This window comes from Triticum aestivum, chromosome 6D (genome assembly GCF_018294505.1).
Source record: "Triticum aestivum cultivar Chinese Spring chromosome 6D, IWGSC CS RefSeq v2.1, whole genome shotgun sequence".
Taxonomy (NCBI): domain Eukaryota; kingdom Viridiplantae; phylum Streptophyta; class Magnoliopsida; order Poales; family Poaceae; genus Triticum; species Triticum aestivum.
Genome location: NC_057811.1, coordinates 388,117,766 through 388,134,697, shown reverse-complemented (window position 1 = coordinate 388,134,697; position 16,932 = coordinate 388,117,766). Strand labels below are relative to the sequence as shown.

Here is a 16,932-nt window from a genome sequence, read left to right as displayed (position 1 = left end):
TGGGTGTGTATATGTGGGTGGTGGGCGCTGCGGTCGCGGCTGGACAGGCTGGCGGGCTTTTGGGCCTCTGCGCATCGGGGGCCACGAAGTGCAGTTGAAAGCTTCGTACACCGCCGGACCGGAGGCTGCGTGTTGTTCCAGCCAGGGAGGCGACGTGAGCTGGACGTGGACGGACGGAGCAGCCGCGTTGGCTGGCAAGGCAAATGATGGGCTGCCGGTGCGGTTGCCTGTCTGTGTGTGTGTGTGTACCGGAACACCTGGCAATTGCACCTGCTGCTCTGCTTTGACATCCACCACGTGGCGAGCTGTCTGACTTTGCTGGCGTCTGTCCATGCTGGCCTAGGAACTGCTGCTACGTGGAAGTGGAACGCGAGAAAGTTTTTGTGCAGGAAACGAACGGGTCGTATGCCTTTGGGGTGGTAAAATGGATGAAAATTATCGTTGTTGCTGCTGTCCTAGGATCGATCAACCGGACACCTGGTTGCAGTTGCACTGCGCTGCTTTCAGATCATCATAAGAGGACGGCCCCTTTTGCACTTGTTGCTAGCTTCGCTGGAACCTTTGATGATCCTCTCAATGATGGATGGTTCCAGGCACATAATAAACGAGAGGGGCTGCTCTATGTCTGTGTTTGAGTGGTAGTAATAAGCAAAAGAATGCGCATGAGAACGTGGGGGTTGGATTAATCATCCAAATCGCCAGTCAGGTCGCCCACGAAACAATGCTCCTACCAGACAGAACAACCAACTGTTTGTCACCTTCTCCTTCCATCCAGCCGGGTGCTCACACACTTCAACGTACCACGCCTTTCCACAAAGACACTGCTCCTTTTTCTCTTCTTCTCGTACGTAAATAACAACGCGTGCGTCTTCGCAAGCATCACCCAGACCAAAAATGCCAGTAATACGTCGACGGGGTTATACGGGGAATCACCCGGACGGTGCCCGCCCTGAACGTTTCAGTTTCAGCGCGTTTCACGCCAGAACCATGCGGCGGTGGCGTGCAATTCGACGCGGGAAAAAGGTTGGAAGTCACCAGAAACCGGTGTTGACGGTCGAAGCTACGGAGAGATGTGCGGTTCCGAAGAAGCGGGCACAGGCCAACACACACACACACAGAGCCGGACAGCGGCGGCGGTTCACAAGTCCAACTCTGATACGACGCCCGGGCCCACCCGCCCCTACTGTTCTTTTTTTTTTTTGAGGGGGCCCCTACTGTTCTCTTGGTCTCGATCGTCGGTTGCTTCCTCCCGCCGACACCTCCCCACCTGCGCGCGCTAAATGAGACGGCGAGGTGGGTGGAGGAAGGAATCATCCGAGTGGAGGGGCGCAACTGCTGCAGCTCCTTTGTTCCTTTCCTCCCTCGTCGCAGCGGTTTGACTGAACCATCACGCTGTGATATGCCTTTGTTTTTTTTATTAGGGTTAGGGGCTATGAGTGCCGATTTTTGGTTTTTTTAACACATTATACAGACGCAAACGCTCATACATATGCGCATACACTCACCTGTATGAACGCACACACTATTCCTATGAGCACCTTCGAGAGACTGAACCGACATATCACCTTGAGACTTACGAAGTCACCATAGGCGCCTCGTTGTCGACGGGAACGTCTCCTCCCATTAAAAGCGCATCGCCGGAAATCCTAAAATAAATCCAGGAATAATGCGAGCACCAGGACTCTCCCTCTAATCATCCAACCACGGGTTGGTTCGCGAAAATCGTATTTAATAGTTTCAGAAATAAACAAAAGAAATCTACAAAAACTTATACGTGTTTGCGGCAGATCTGTAAAATTTCAATTGAAAACATACTAGTGATTTTAAGCTAAATCCCAGCCCAACAACAACAACAACAACAAAAGGTGGCCCATTTTCATGTGCATATTTTTCTTTCTATGTAGGCATGGAACGTATCATTACTCCCTTCAATTCATATTACTTTTTCCATCTGGATTTACTTGTCACGAAAATGGATGCATCTAGACGTATTTTAGTTCTAGACACATCCATTCCCGCGACGAGTTATTCGGGGTGGAGGGAGTACTTGTACTATTAGATTTGTTTATATATAGATGTCTCAACACACGTTTTAGATACATCCGTATCTAGACAAATTTAAGACAAGTACTATGGGTCGGAGGGATTTTGAAAATTTGCATGTATACATGCTATACATGTATTGTATGTGCATAACTTTTCCCCCTTTTTTGTGACGCTAAAAATACGGTGCTTGACTACCAGTCTCCCTGGTCCCCCCCCCCCTCCCCCCCCCCTCAGGCATTTTCGTGTATAATATGCCTTTGTGCCCGAGAGGCGTTATCTCTTCTTAAGGTACCCCAGCAACTCGCGCTGGTCATGCCTGGGCATGCGACCCCCCGACCCAGGTTTTGTCACTATCAACACTGATGTGGCAATCAAAAGAGAAGATGGCAAAGGAGGAGCAGGGGCGTAGCCCGGTCCTCTAACTCATTTCTAGGAGCATGGAGCAAACCATACCCCGGAGTCACGGATCCCTTCATTGCAGAGGCGATGGCAGTGCGCGACGGAGTTATCTACGCAAGCTAGAGGGGTTTTACAAACGTCATTGTGGAGACGGACTGCTTGGAGGTCGCCAACCTCTGGACCACTCGCCATGACTCTCGCTCAGTCGTGGCCCCTATCTTGTTAGAAATTGGAGAGCTCTCTGGTAGTTTACTTATTTTGATATTCGGCATATTGTAAGATCGGCTAACGGTCCTTCTCATATTTGTGCTAAGCAAGCCTGCACAATTGATGTGACCGAAAGCTGGATCGATAATACTCCTAGCTTCCTGATCAGTAGCCTTTTGGCAGACTGCTCGGCGAACGCCTTTAAGCAATAAAGCTTTCGCTATTTCCCCGCAAAAAAAAGGGTTGGTAGCGCCGTAGTGGTAGCTCGAAGCAAAACAAATCAGGGACAACAACAATAATCTAGTTCCTGCAACATACCGACTCTGCTACGCAAGAAAAACGAGCTGCGTCAAGCCCACAGATATTATACAGTTCAGTGTGTAGTGCTACATCGATGAAAGCTTTAGAATTTGTGTCGGTTGAACGGTCACATTTGGCCTGACAGACCGACAGTGATTGTTACAACCACTCAAAACAAATGACACTTGATACTTGAGGGTCACAGCCTCACAGGCACGACCCGACCGACCATGTGTCCATGTGACGCAACCTTCGGTTCAATGCCAAGCTCGTGTAAAGCATGGCAAGGCGACGGACATGCATGCCTGATACACTACATTACACAAACCTCAGGGTGCACATTTTACAGCAGCAGCAGCACCGGGGTTACAACCGCTGGGGAATTTCTACTGGAATCCATTGTTATGAACTCCCAGATAGTAGGTTGTACAACACACAAATCACGCCCTCGCTCTTGCTCTCTTGAGCAGAAACCGGAGGGAAAAGAACCCCAGGACAAAGGTCTGCCAGAACCACCCCGTAGCGTTCCTCGGGTCGACCTTCTTCGCCAGGAACCAGGCGTAGACGGCTTCGCCCGCGTGCGCCGCGACCGCGGCCACAAAGACTATCCGGGTTACCAGCACCGAGCGGAAAACGAACAGATCAATGGCGAGCACCCATTTGAGCGGACCGACGGGTGGAAGGAAAGCGGCGGAGAACACAGCCAGCATCCCGGCTATTACTGCAACCCAGGTGAATATCGTCGGGCCATCGAGCTCTCTCCTCTTCCGCTCTTGCCAATAGGAGATGGTTGCGGCCAGGCCTTCCTGTGGACTCGTCACAGGCACATAGCCAAGCTCCTCCTTAGCTTTCAGATATGAAAAGTAATGTGTAACACCCACCTGTCAATATGAACTACCAGCATTAGTTTATGATCCCTGTATACAGGCAATGATTTGTTGCCACTCATCAGTCACTTGTCGATAGTAATATTATAGCAAGTCTACTTGCCTACTAGTAAAGCATAAGTAGTCAGTACAGAACTACAGATATACCTTGAAAATGACAATTTTCAAAATACTGTAAGCTCTGATTCATAAACTGCAGATCTGCCGTAGCTATATTAGGTGGAATAGGTTCAAGCTCATAGAAAACCAAAGAAGAAAAAAAGGATCTATTGTTATTCATGGCTCAGAGTGATGAACACGGTTGCCATATGAAGATAGTACACAGAAATTATGATCAAAATATATCCACCTTACATGAAAGAACAGCAGTATAGTTTTCTTTCAAGGAACAAAGACTAGGTAAAGTAATTAAAACATGACAAATACAGGTACCTTGTATACTTCAGCAGGAAGAAGAAGAGGCTGAGGAATCCATTTACTATCTAACCACGGATAGAATAGTGTGGACATGAACAAAAAGATTCTTGAAATTGCGAGGGCAACAGAGGTATCTAGTGTAACTCGAGGAACCGGATAGCCCAAACTTCGAAATAAGGGACTGATGATAAAATCAAAAGTATTAACAGGCGATCCTGAAAAAAAAAAAGCAAATTCCCGCAATAAGGCAATGCCAATTTATTTAAAGTATAATCAGACACTTCTAGTAATAAAGAAAGTGTAAATGCCATACTTTAGGTCGTGTGTATTTACTGAAAGTAAACAAAGCTAATAAAGCATCACATACATGCTACAATTAAGTTCGTAACCATTAAGCTTTGAACTCTCCAGGTTCGGAACAAGTGGAAATAAAAGTAGCAAAATAGTACTTTCAGACTTATGCAGTGTAGTGTCATCTGAAAATTAGTGAAGTACTTTTAGCCTACACAAATTATGTAGTTTTTTTTCCTCTTTTTAAGAAAAGGTTTGCCCCAAATTTTTATTAAGACAAACCAGATACTACAGGGTTCACAGCCACAATGCGGACACCACTACAAAATGCCCAATTCTGGTAACAAAACAGCCACCGAACAAGTTATGTGGTAGTAACAAGTAGAACATACATCCTTAACAGTGGCATTATTGTGAAAGTCCAGGGATGAAATCACCGATTCTGCCAGTAGTTTTTTTGCGGGTCTGTCAGTAGTTCAATTAAAGTAACCAACTGTCGCTGCTTTAGTACAACTTTGTACTAAATTAGCGACACTTATTTTGGGACGGAGGGAGTATAAGTGTATAATACTATAATTCAATAACTGTATATAAGGTTAATAATACTAGGACAGGAGCAGAAACCATGCAGGCTAACAGGAATAACTATCACATATGAAATATTCAGAACATTGTACAATGAATATGAGTTTATAGCTCAGTAAGTACTCCCTCCATCCAGACATACTTGTCGGAGAAATGGATAAAAATAGATGTATCTAGAACTAAAATACGTCTAGATACATCCTCCGACAAGTATTTTCAGACGGAGGGACTATGTATTAATAATACTAGGACAGGAGCAGAAACCATGAGGGCTAACAGGAATTACCATCACATATGAAGTATGCTTGACCAGCTGCTACAGGAGTTCCCTTCCTGCCAGGAATGTCATCTAAAAGTCCCATACTTGCCAATATCAGTGCAAGAACAAGATTATCAGCATAGACCCAATCTGTCTTCACATTTGGAGCCCCAATCCTGAAAGATGCTAATCCCAATTTTCCAAGAGACAGGATTCTTGGAAGATGACGCTCTTCACCTGGACCATAGATAGCAGCCGGGCGTATTGCACATGTATAAAGACGAGTACCTTTATTACTCCTGTAGGCAAACATCAGATCAGTATGACACTAAGACAGCCTGCATGGTGTCAAGTACTACCAAATGCCAGTCTGAGTTCAAAACAAACCAAATATTTGTTTTGAACAAATATAGTTGTACTAGAGAATAAACCCATCATATACATGGCATCGTTGCAGAGGCAGACAAATATGAATCATGACAACAACAAAAAAGTTATACTTACTTAGCTTGCCGACCATTGCTCTTCAGCACCAACTGTTCAGCGATCGATTTGCTACGCCCATAAGCATCAACATGGTCTTCGATGGGAAAATAAGGCAACGTCTCACTGCCATTGACAATTGGCTTTCCTCCAAACACCACATTATACGTGCTTACATACACAAGCCTTCTAACACCATGCTCATGGCAAGCATCCAGTACATTGCACGTCCCGTTTATATTGACCTCATCTGTTCGTCCTGCCTGAACCATTTCTTTCCCTGACATTCCATATGAAGCAAGGTGGAAGACACAGTCCACATTGCGGAAAACCTTCTCCACATCCTCCTTCTTCCGAACATCCCCTGCAACACAAAGTAATCCAGCAGATACTTTATAATTCAGTGTATATCTGGCGTTGATAGACAATTCAGGGAATGATGGTATAATAGATACTGTTAGAGTTACTCTTTTAAGAAGTAACCATGCAAGAACCCTCTCTACTTGAAGCAAAACAAACACACCAAGGAGGCAAGGAGTACTGAGGTAAAACCTCCGACACTAATTTGCAGGTTGATTCAGAGCAGTACTGTCAGGCAATTCAAGGCACGATGGTCTAATAGATACCGTTAGTGTTACTATTTTAAGAAGTAACCATGCAAGAGCCCTCTCTACTTGAAGCCAAACAAACACACCGAGGTGTACTGACAGTAAAATCTCTGTGGAACAGACGCTAATTTGAAGCTTGATTCAGTGGTAGGACTATATCCTAGTAAGAAAGGGTGGCAGCATAATGTATCATGGTCTGGAAAGCAATTCTGTCAACTGTGTGCGTCTAACAGCAACCTATCTACTACATGAACTCCATTAGACGGGGGCATTTTAAACTGAGCAAAAAACCACGGTAATTTGAGGGAGGGAGAGAGCAACCTTGGAAGAAGCGGACGCCGGCGTCGAGGAGCTGCTGGGACCAGGAGGAGGAGGCGCGCAGGTCGAGGGAGCGGACCTCCAGGGCGCCGCGGCGGATGAGCTCCAGGCAGAGGGCGGCGCCGACGAAGCCCTGCCCGCCGGTCACCGCGAACCGCACGCCCTCGATCCCCTCGTTCTCGCTCAGATGCATCTCGGCTGCAGGTTCGGGCGTGGGGGTTGCGGGGCGGAGATAACAAGGCGGAGCAGGATCCGGCTCCGGCGCCGCCGACGATCTCGTTGCCGCTTTAAATTCTTGGTTGCCTCCCTGTGGGCAGAGCTGCCTGGCCAAGGCACAGGCAGGCAGGTTTACCTGACCTTCGGACGTTCCCGTGTGTGTGGCAACCGGCGGCCGATGACGGGGGTTTCTCGCGGCGCCTTGCACCCAAACACATCTGCTGATTGTTTGTAAATTTTGCAAAATTTTGCAGCTCAACAGCTAATTACACTCAAATACCCTTGGAAGGATTGGAGTATTTTTGTGCATGGTTATGTGTGTGCCTAGGCGATAATACAAGTTATACTTTTCACTTAAAATGTTGTACTTTTCACTAAAGAAATTGTACTTTTCAATGTCAACTTATACATAGAAAAGTATATGTCGATTTAGAAGTGAGTGGTAAACCTAGGTTGAGATTCTTCTAATTTGGTAGATTTTTCATATTTACTCTTAGTCTAGAATGAGATGGTTCTGTTGGGGAACGTGGTAATTTCAAAAATTCCCTACGCACACGTAGGATCATGGTGATGCATAGCAACGGGAGGGGAGAGTGTTGTCTACGTACCCTCGTAGACCGTAAGCGGAAGCGTTATGACAACACGGTTGATGTAGTCGTACGTCTTCACGATCGACCGATCCTAGTACCGAACGTACGGCACCTCCGCGATCTGCACACGTTCAGCTCGGTGACGTCCCACGAACTCACGATCTAGCAGAGTGTCGAGGGAGAGCTTCGTCAGCACGACGGCGTGATGACGATGATGATGAAGCTACCGGCGTAGGCCTTTGCCTAAGCACTGCAACGATATGACCGAGGTGGAATATGGTGGAGGGGGGCACCGCACACGGCTTGGAACAATCAACTTGTGTGTTCTAGGGTGCCCCCTGCCCCCGTATATAAAAGAGCAAGGGGGAGGTCCGCCAGCCTTGGGGCGCGCCAAGGAGAGGGGGGAGTCCTCCTCCTAGTGGGAGTATGACTCCCCTTTCCTAGTCCAACTAGGAAGGAGGAAGGGGGAAGGAAGGAGAGGGAGAGAGGGAGAGAGGGAGGAAAGAGGGGGCGCCGCCCCCCTCCTTGTTCAATTCGGACTCCCAAGGGGGGGGGGGCCAGCCCTAGGCCCTCTCCTCTCTCTCTCCCACAAGGCCCATGTTGGCCCATTAGTTCCCCCGGGGGTTCCGATAACCCACCGGCACTCCGATAAATATCCGGTGACCCCCGGAACTCATCCGGTGTCCGAATATAGTCGTCCAATATATCAATCTTTATGTCTCAACATTTCGAGACTCCTCGTCATGTCCATGATCACATCCGGGACTCCGAACGATCTTCGGTACATCAAAACACATAAACTCATAATACCGATCGTCACCGAACGTTAAGTGTGCGGACCCTACAGGTTCGAGAACTATGTAGACATGACCGAGACACGTTTCCGGTCAATAACCAATAGCGGAACCTGGATGTTCATATTGGCTCCCACATATTCTACGAAGATCTTTATCGGTCAAACCGCATAACGATATACGTTGTTCCCTTTGTCATCGGTATGTTACTTGCCCGAGATTCGATCGTCGGTATCTCAATACCTAGTTCAATCTCGTTATCGGCAAGTCTCTTTACTCGTTCCGTAATGCATCATCCCGCAACTAACTCATTAGTCACATTGCTTGCAAGGCTTATAGTGATGTGCATTACCGAGAGGGCCCAGAGATACCTCTCCGACAATCGGAGTGACAAATCCTAATCTCGATCTATGCCAACTCAACAAGTACCATCGGAGACACCTGTAGAGCACCTTTATAATCACCCAGTTACGTTGTGACGTTTGGTAGCACACAAAGTTCTCCTCTGGTATTCGCGAGTTGCATAATCTCATAGTCATAGGAACATGTATAAGTCATGAAGAAAGCACTAGCAACATACTAAACGATCAAGTGCTAAGCTAACGGAATGGGTCAAGTCCCGTTAATCAAATGACAACTCATGTCTATGGCTAGGAAACTTAACCATCTTTGATTCAACGAGCTAGTCAAGTAGAGGCATACTAGTGACACTCTGTTTGTCTATGTATTCACACATGTACTAAGTTTCTGGTTAATACAATTCTAGCATGAATAATAAACATTTATCATGATATAAGGAAATATAAATAACAACTTTATTATTGCCTCTAGGGCAAATTTCCTTCAGTCTCCCACTTGCACTAGAGTCAATAATCTAGTTCACATCGCCATGTGATTTAACACCAATAGTTCACATCACCATGTGATTAATATCCATAGTTCACATCACCATGTGGCCAACACTCAAAGGGTCTACTAGAGTCAGTAATCTTAGTTCACATCGCCATGTGGTTAACACCCAAAGAGTACTAAGGTGTGATCATGTTTTGCTTGTGAGAGAAGTTTAGTCAACGGGTCTGCCAAATTCAGATCCGTATGTATTTTGCAAATTTCTATGTCAACAATGCTCTGCACGGAGCTACTCTAGCTAATTGCTCCCACTTTCAATATGTATCTAGATCGAGACTTAGAGTCATCCAGATCGGTGTCAAAGCTTGCATCGACGTAACTCTTTATGATGAACCTTCTGTCACCTCCATAATCGAGAAACATATCCTTATTCCACTAAGGATAATTTTGACCTCTGTCCTGTGATCTACTCCTAGATCACTATTGTACTCCCTTGCCAAACTCAGTGTAGGGTATACAATAGATCTGGTACACAGCATGACATACTTTATAGAACCTATGGCTGAGGCATAGGGAATGACTTTCATTCTCTTTCTATCTTCTGCGTGGTCGGGCTTTGAGTCTTACTCAATTTCACACCTTGCAATACAGGCAAGAACTCCTTCTGTGACTGTTCTATTTTGAACTACTTCAAAAAATTGTCAAGGTATGTACTCATTAAAAAAACTTATCAAGCGTCTTGATCTATCTCTATAGATCTTGATGCTCAATATGTAAGCAGCTTCATCGGGGTCTTTCTTTGAAAAACTCCTGTCAAACACTCCTTTTATGCTTTCCAGAAAATTCTACATCATTTTCGATCAACAATATGTCATTCACATATACTTATCAGAAAGGTTGTAGTGCTCCCACTCACTTTCTTGTAAATACATGCTTCATCGCAAGTCTGTATAAAACTATATGCTTTGATCAACTCATCAAAGCATATATTCCAACTCTGAGATGCTTTGTACCAGTCCATGGATGGATCGCTGGAGCTTGCATATTTTGTTAGCACCTTTAGGATCGACAAAACCTTCTGGTTGCATCATATACAACTCTTCTTTAAGAAATCCATTAAGGAATGTAGTTTGACATCCATTTGCCAGATTTCATAAAATGTGGCAATTTGCTAACATGATTCGGACAGATTTAAGCATCGCTACGAGTGAGAAAATCTCATCGTAGTCAACACCTTTAACTTTGTCAAAAACCTTTTCTGACAAGTCTAGCTTTGTAGATAGTAATACTACTATCAGCATCCGTCTTCCTCTTGAATATCTATTTATTTTCTATGGCTTGCCGATCATCGGGCAAGTCAACCAAAGTCTACACTTTGTTTTCATACATGGATCCCATCTCAGATTTCATGGCCTCAAGCCATTTCGCGGAATCTGGGCACATCATCGCTTCCTCATAGTTCGTAGGTTCGTCATGGTCAAGTAACATGAACTCCAGAATAGGATTACCATACCACTCTAGTGCATAACGTACTCTGGTTGACCTGCGAGGTTCGACAGTAACTTGATCCGAAGCTTCATGATCATCATCATTAACTTCCTCACTAATTGGTGTAATCATCACTTGAACTGATTTCAGTGAAGAAATACTTTCCAATTCGGGAGAAGGTACAATTACCTCATCAAGTTCTACCTTCCTCCCACTCACTTCTTTCGAGAGAAACTCCTTCTCCAGAAAGGATCCATTCTTAGCAACAAAGATCTTGCCTTCGGATCTGTGATAGAAGGTGTACCCAATAGTCTCTTTTGGGTATCCTATGAAGACACATTTCTCCGATTTGGGTTCGAGCTTATTAGGTTGAAGCTTTTTCACATAAGCATCGCAGCCTCAAACTTTAAGAAACGACAGCTTAGGTTTCTTGCGAAACCATAGTTCATACGGTGTCGTCTCAACGGATTTAGACAGTGCCCTATTTAACGTGAATGTAGCTGTCTCTAATGCATAACACCAAAACGATAGTGGTAAATCGGTAAGAGACATCATAGATTGCACTATATCCAATAAAGTATGGTTATGGCGTTCGGACACACCATTATGCTGTGGTGTTCCAGGTGGCATGAGTTTGTGAAACTATTCCACATTGTTTTAATTGAAGGCCAAACTCGTAACTCAAATATCTGCCTCTGCGATCAGATCGTAGAAACTTTATTTTCTAGTTACGATGATTCTCTACTTCACTCTGAAAATCTTTGAACTTTTCAAGTGTTTCAGACTTGTGTTTAATCAAGTAGATATACACATATCTGCTCAAATCATCTGTGAAGGTCAGAAAACAATGAGACCTGTCGTGAGCCTCAACACTCATTGGATCGCATACATCGGTATGTATTATTTCCAATAAGTCAGTGGCTCGCTCCATTGTTCTGGAGAACGGAGTCTTAGTCATCTTGCCCATGAGGCATGGTTCGCAAGCATCAAGTGATTCATAATCAAGTGATTCCAAAAGCCCATCAGCATGGAGTTTCTTCATGCGCTTTACACCATTATGACCTAAACGGTAGTGCCACAAATATGTTGCCCTATCATTATCAACTTTGCATCTTTTGGCATCAATATTACGAATATGTGTATCAACACGATCAAGATTTAATAAACCATTTATTTTGAGTGTATGACCATAGAAGGTTTTATTCATGTAAACAGAACAACAATTATTCTTTGACTTAAATGAATAACCGTATTGCAATAAACATGATCTAATCATATTCATGCTCAACGCAAACACCAAACAACATTTATTTTAGGTTCAACACTAATCCCGAAGGTAAAGGGAGTGTGCGATAGTGATCTTATCATCCTTGGAATCATTTCCAACACACATCGTCACCTCGCCCTTAACTAGTCTCTGTTTATTTTGCAACTCTTGTTTCGAGTTACTACTCTTAGCAACTAAACTAGTATCAAATACCGAGGGGTTGCTATAAACACTAGTAAAGTACACATCAATAACATGTATATCAAATATACCTTTGTTCACTTTGCCATCCTTCTTATCCGCCAAATACTTGGGGCAGTTCTGCTTCCAGTGACCAGTCCCTTTGCAGTAGAAGCACTTAGTCTCAGGCTTAGGTCTAGACTTGGGCTTCTTCACTTGAGCAGCAACTTGCTTGCCGTTCTTCTTGAAGTTCCCCTTCTTCCCTTTGCCCTTTTCTTGAAACTAGTTGTCGGTGGAAACGACACCTATGGAATCACTGGGATCCCTTCTATGGTTGGCGGGCGCGGGGTTGTGCAAAGAGCGGGTCTGGCGGTCAGCACAAGGTTCGTTTACCCAGGTTCGGGCCGAGAAGATGCGTAATACCCTAGTCCTGCTTTGGTGTATGTATTTGAGTGTTCTTGAGCTCTTGAGCTAGCTACGGTGTGTGTGTTGCTCAAAAGATCCGAATCCTTCTCCTGGATGCCTCGGGCCTCCTTTTATAGACAAAAGGGGTCGCCACAGTGGCACACAGGAGGTGGAAAGGTGTACAGTGGATGAGTCTATCCTCTAGCACCGCCGAACAAACGCATTTAATGCGCTGCCGACGTGCCCCTCTTGCTTTATCGGGGACGACAAGGAAGCTCGTCCCAGTTGTCGCTGCCTCGCCTGGCTCCGATGTGCGTCCGAGTTGATGAGGCGTTGCAGCGCCACGTCGGCTGGCTGCTGGGCTGGCGCGGTGGTGGAGTCTTCACGAAGATCTGCATGCCACCACGCAGGTGCTAGCTGGGTCGGTGTAGAGGCCGCATGCTGCCACGCAGGTGCCTGCCCAGCTGGTTGAGCTAGCAGCTGCATGGGAGCGGCAGTGTAGTCTTGGCAGACGCGGGCCTGATTGCGGCCTCGTAGGTGTCTTCGGCAAGGGCCTTGCCGGGGCTCCGGCTGCCGTGGCTCCGGCTGCCGTGGCACCGCGGTCGTCCCCGGTAAGGGTCTTGTCGGGGGTCTCATGGATTTCCTCGGCTAGGATCCCGCCGAGGTTCGTCGTCTTCTGGTCCTCATCTGATCTTGTGTGTTTATGATCTTGACGAAGATCTGCATGCCACCACAGAGGCACCTCCCGAGCCTTGGTTCCAATGTGGTTGATGATGTTGGAACCCTTGGGCTCGAGGGTGGCGCACTCTGCTGGCATCGGGCAAGTTGCCCCGGCAAGGGTCTCGCCGGGGGAGTCTGCCTCGCACTCTTGCTCTTTGTGTCTCTGGTCTTGGCGTTGCTTTGGTCGTCTTGTGCTCTGGCTTCCCTCCTCTGCCCTGCTCAGTGTGGTCGCGAGCGCGGCTCTGACTGCCCGTGTACAAGTAAAGGGGTACAAAGGAGAGCCCCTACTTTAGTACACCGACAGGAGCCCCCGGGCCTGGGCCACACATAAGCGTGGTGCGTTGTTGGGCTAGGCCCAGAACGGTGCGCAGGCAGGCGGGGCGGATTTTTATCACAATAATTTTTCCGCTCACTGCGCTTCCCCACGACCTGCGTTGAACGCGTGACGTGGGGGGTCATGCGTGACGTGGGGGTCATGCGTGGGGTGGTTCCTGCACGCATGTGTCACGTCACAGTAAATGGTAAAGAGGCGGCCCACGCCTTCCCCATAAAAAGGAATAACCGCAGGTGCGCTGCTCATTTACCCTCTGTGCCTTCTCCAATCTCGGAACCGCCATCCCCTCCTTCTTCCTTCCCAAGCTCTTGCTCTCGCTCGCCGCCGCCGCGTGTTCGCTGTTCTTCATCCTTCGCCTCTCGCAGCCGCCATGGCACCCAAAACCAGCAAAGGCAAGGGAGTGGCCAAGGACACCGGGGGAAGGAGCCGCCGGAGAGCGAGTTGGCGGCGCGGCGGACGCAGTTCGCCTACTTTCCCTCGACGGTCGACATGGTCCACCTCCGGGACTACTTCAAGCCCCTGTGGGGGTGCAAGACAGGGGGAAGACGACGGGGCATCTGGCCACGCGTATCATCCTTGCTGATTTCGCCGAGGCCGGCCCGAATCGGTACCCATTCTTTGTCGATTACTTTTCCTGCGGCCTCTGCCCCCTTTCTTCGATTTCTTCAATGATGTCATGCACACATACGACTTCCACCTTCTGGATTTCACTCCGAATGTCGTGGCGTGCATGGCTCTTTTTGCCCATCTCTGCGAGGGCTTCACGGAGTGCTCCAAAATACGACGCTCTTCCGCCACTACTTTTATCCTCGGATCCAAAAGGGAGGCGCCATCTCCGGTTGTGTCACCTGGATCCCAAGGACCCAGGAGAAAGGGACATACCCGGAGGGCGCTCAGAAGGAGAGGTGGGAGGAGTGGCGGAGCTGGTGGTGCTGGATTGAGGAGGAGGATCCACAGGAATTTTGCCGGGTTCGCCAGGCGCCGCCGGTTCGCAGAAATGACTGGGGCGATGTCGACGCCCAGGATGAGAAGCTCAAGGTCACCACCACCAGGATCCATTGCCTCACCGTTGTCGGGCTTACCCTGGAGATGATTGGGGCGGACTTCATCCGCTGCCGAATCGCTCCTCTGCACAACAAGGGGAGGCCGGCCTGGCTTTTCAAGAATGCGGCTGACATCATGAGGCTTCGCCCTGGTTTGAACCACAACTTCACGGTGATGGGGCACGCCCACTTTTGCCAATGGCTATTTCAGCTCGACGTGAACCGCGACGGTAAGGCCGAGAGGTCCGGCAAGGCTGCGAAGGCCGGCAAGGTCGCCAAGGGGCCCTTGTTTGGGTTGCCGGCGGGGGTGGTCCCGCTGCGCAATAACTCACGCCGCAACGACACCATCGCCATGATGCCGGACTTCAACGCGCACGGGCTTAACCCAAATTGGGCCGAGCCGGGGGAGGATCAGGTGCAGGAGTTCTTTGACAAGCTGTCGGAGAAGTACGTCCATGCCGAGCCGCTGCTCGTCTAGGACACCACCCAGGCAGAATTGGACTATATCGCCGCCAGGGCAGCGGAGGCGGAGCTCTCCAAGGAGGCCGGCAGTGCTGGCGGCGTGGACGACGAGGTTGCGGCGGCCGTGGAGGAGAGGGAGCTCGCCCAGTGGGAGGAATCCGCTGGGGAGGCCAGCAGCGCCGGCACCGGGGCCCCTCTCATTGAAGATGTGGTCGAGGAGTCCTCGAAGGAGGAGGTCGAGACTGTCGACCCTCCGGCCATGGGGAGAGGGCGAGTCATGCAGCGGGCCAGCTCTGGCGAGCCGGTCCGCCCCGGCAGGGCTGCGCATGTTGGGGAACGTAGTAATTTCAAAAAAATTCCTACGCACACGCAAGATCATTGTGATGCATAGCAACGAGAGGGGAGAGTGTCATCCACATACCCTCGTAGACCGTAAGCGGAAGCGTTATGAGAACGCGGTTGATGTAGTCATACGTCTTCACGATCCGACCGATCCATGTACCGAACGCACGGCACCTCCGAGTTCAGCACACGTTCAGCTCGATGACGTCCCACGAACTCCGATCCAGCAGAGCTTCACGGGAGAGTTCCGTCAGCACGACAGCGTGATGACGGTGATGATGTTGCTACCGACGTAGGGCTTCGCCTAAGCACCGCTATGATGTGATCGAGGTGGATTATGGTGGAGGGGGGCATCGCACACGGCTTGGAACAATCAACTTGTGTGTTCTAGGGTGCCCCCTGCCCCCGTATATAAAGGAGCAAGGGGGAGGCCGGCCGGCCCTTGGGGCGCGCCAAGGAGGGGGGAGTCCTCCTCCTAGTAGGAGTAGGACTCCCCTTTCCTAGTCCAACTAGGAAGAGGGAAGGGGGAAGGAAAGAGAGGGAGAGGGAGAGGGAAAGAGGGTCCGTGCCACCCTCCCCTAGTCCAATTCGAACTCCTCATGGGAGGGGATGCGCCACCTCCTGCGCTGCTGCCCTCTCTCTCCCCCTCAGGCCCACTAAGGCCCAATACTTCCCCGGGGGGTTCCGGTAACCCCTCCGGCACTCCGGTTTTCTCCGAAACCACCCGGAACACTTACGGTGTCCGAATATAGCCGTCCAATATATCAATCTTTACGTCTCGACCATTTCGAGACTCCTCGTCATGTCCGTGATCACATCTGGGACTCCGAACTACCTTCGGTACATCAAATCACATAAACTCATAATACCGATCATCACCGAACGTTAAGCATGCGGACCCTACGGGTTCGAGAACTATGTAGACATGACCGAGACACGTCTCCGGTCAATAACCAATAGCGGAACCTGGATGCTCATATTGGCTCCTACATATTCTACGAAGATCTTTATCGGTCAAACCGCATAACAACATATGTTGTTCCCTTTGTCATCGGTATGTTACTTGCCCGAGATTCGATCGTCGGTATCTCAATACCTAGTTCAATCTCGTTACCGGCAAGTCTCTTTAGTCGTTCCGTAATGCATCATCCCGCAACTAACTCATTAGTCACATTGCTTGCAAGGCTTGTAGTGAAGTGCATTACCGAGAGGGCCCAGAGATACCTCTCCGACAATCGGAGTGACAAATCCTAATCTTGATCTATGCCAACTCAACAAGTACCATCGGAGACACCTGTAGAGCACCTTTATAATCACCCAGTTACGTTGTGACGTTTGGTAGCACACAAAGTGTTCCTCCGGCAATTGGGAGTTGCATAATCTCATAGTCATAGGAACATGTATAAGTCATGAAGAAAGCAATAGCAATATACTAAAAGATC

The 16,932-nt window shown here is 48.3% G+C and overlaps 1 protein-coding gene across 1 annotated transcript; it reads right to left on the bottom strand.

The window, feature by feature from the left end:
• Window positions 1-2,943: 2,943 nt before the first annotated feature.
• Window positions 2,944-7,196, bottom strand: LOC123145283 (short-chain dehydrogenase/reductase family 42E member 1). The gene is made up of 5 exons (XM_044564656.1): window positions 6,804-7,196; window positions 5,896-6,238; window positions 5,419-5,690; window positions 4,272-4,471; window positions 2,944-3,833 (listed from the first exon to the last, which is right to left on the bottom strand). Exons 1-5 carry the CDS (start codon window positions 6,991-6,993, stop codon window positions 3,393-3,395), a joined length of 1,446 nt encoding a protein of 481 aa, XP_044420591.1. The 5' UTR covers window positions 6,994-7,196; the 3' UTR covers window positions 2,944-3,392.
• Between the last annotated feature and the right edge of the window lie 9,736 nt (window positions 7,197-16,932).

Excerpts from the sequence above, each read along its gene's own strand:
- LOC123145283 (XM_044564656.1), bottom strand. The coding sequence starts at position 6,993 with ATGCATCTGAGCGAGAACGAGGGGATCGAGGGCGTGCGGTTCGCGGTG. Across the intron at positions 6,239-6,803 it reads CGGCGTCCGCTTCTTCCAAG|GGGATGTTCGGAAGAAGGAG; the intron begins GTTGCTCTCTCC and ends TTTGTGTTGCAG. Across the intron at positions 5,691-5,895 it reads AGCAATGGTCGGCAAGCTAA|GAGTAATAAAGGTACTCGTC; the intron begins GTAAGTATAACT and ends GTTTGCCTACAG.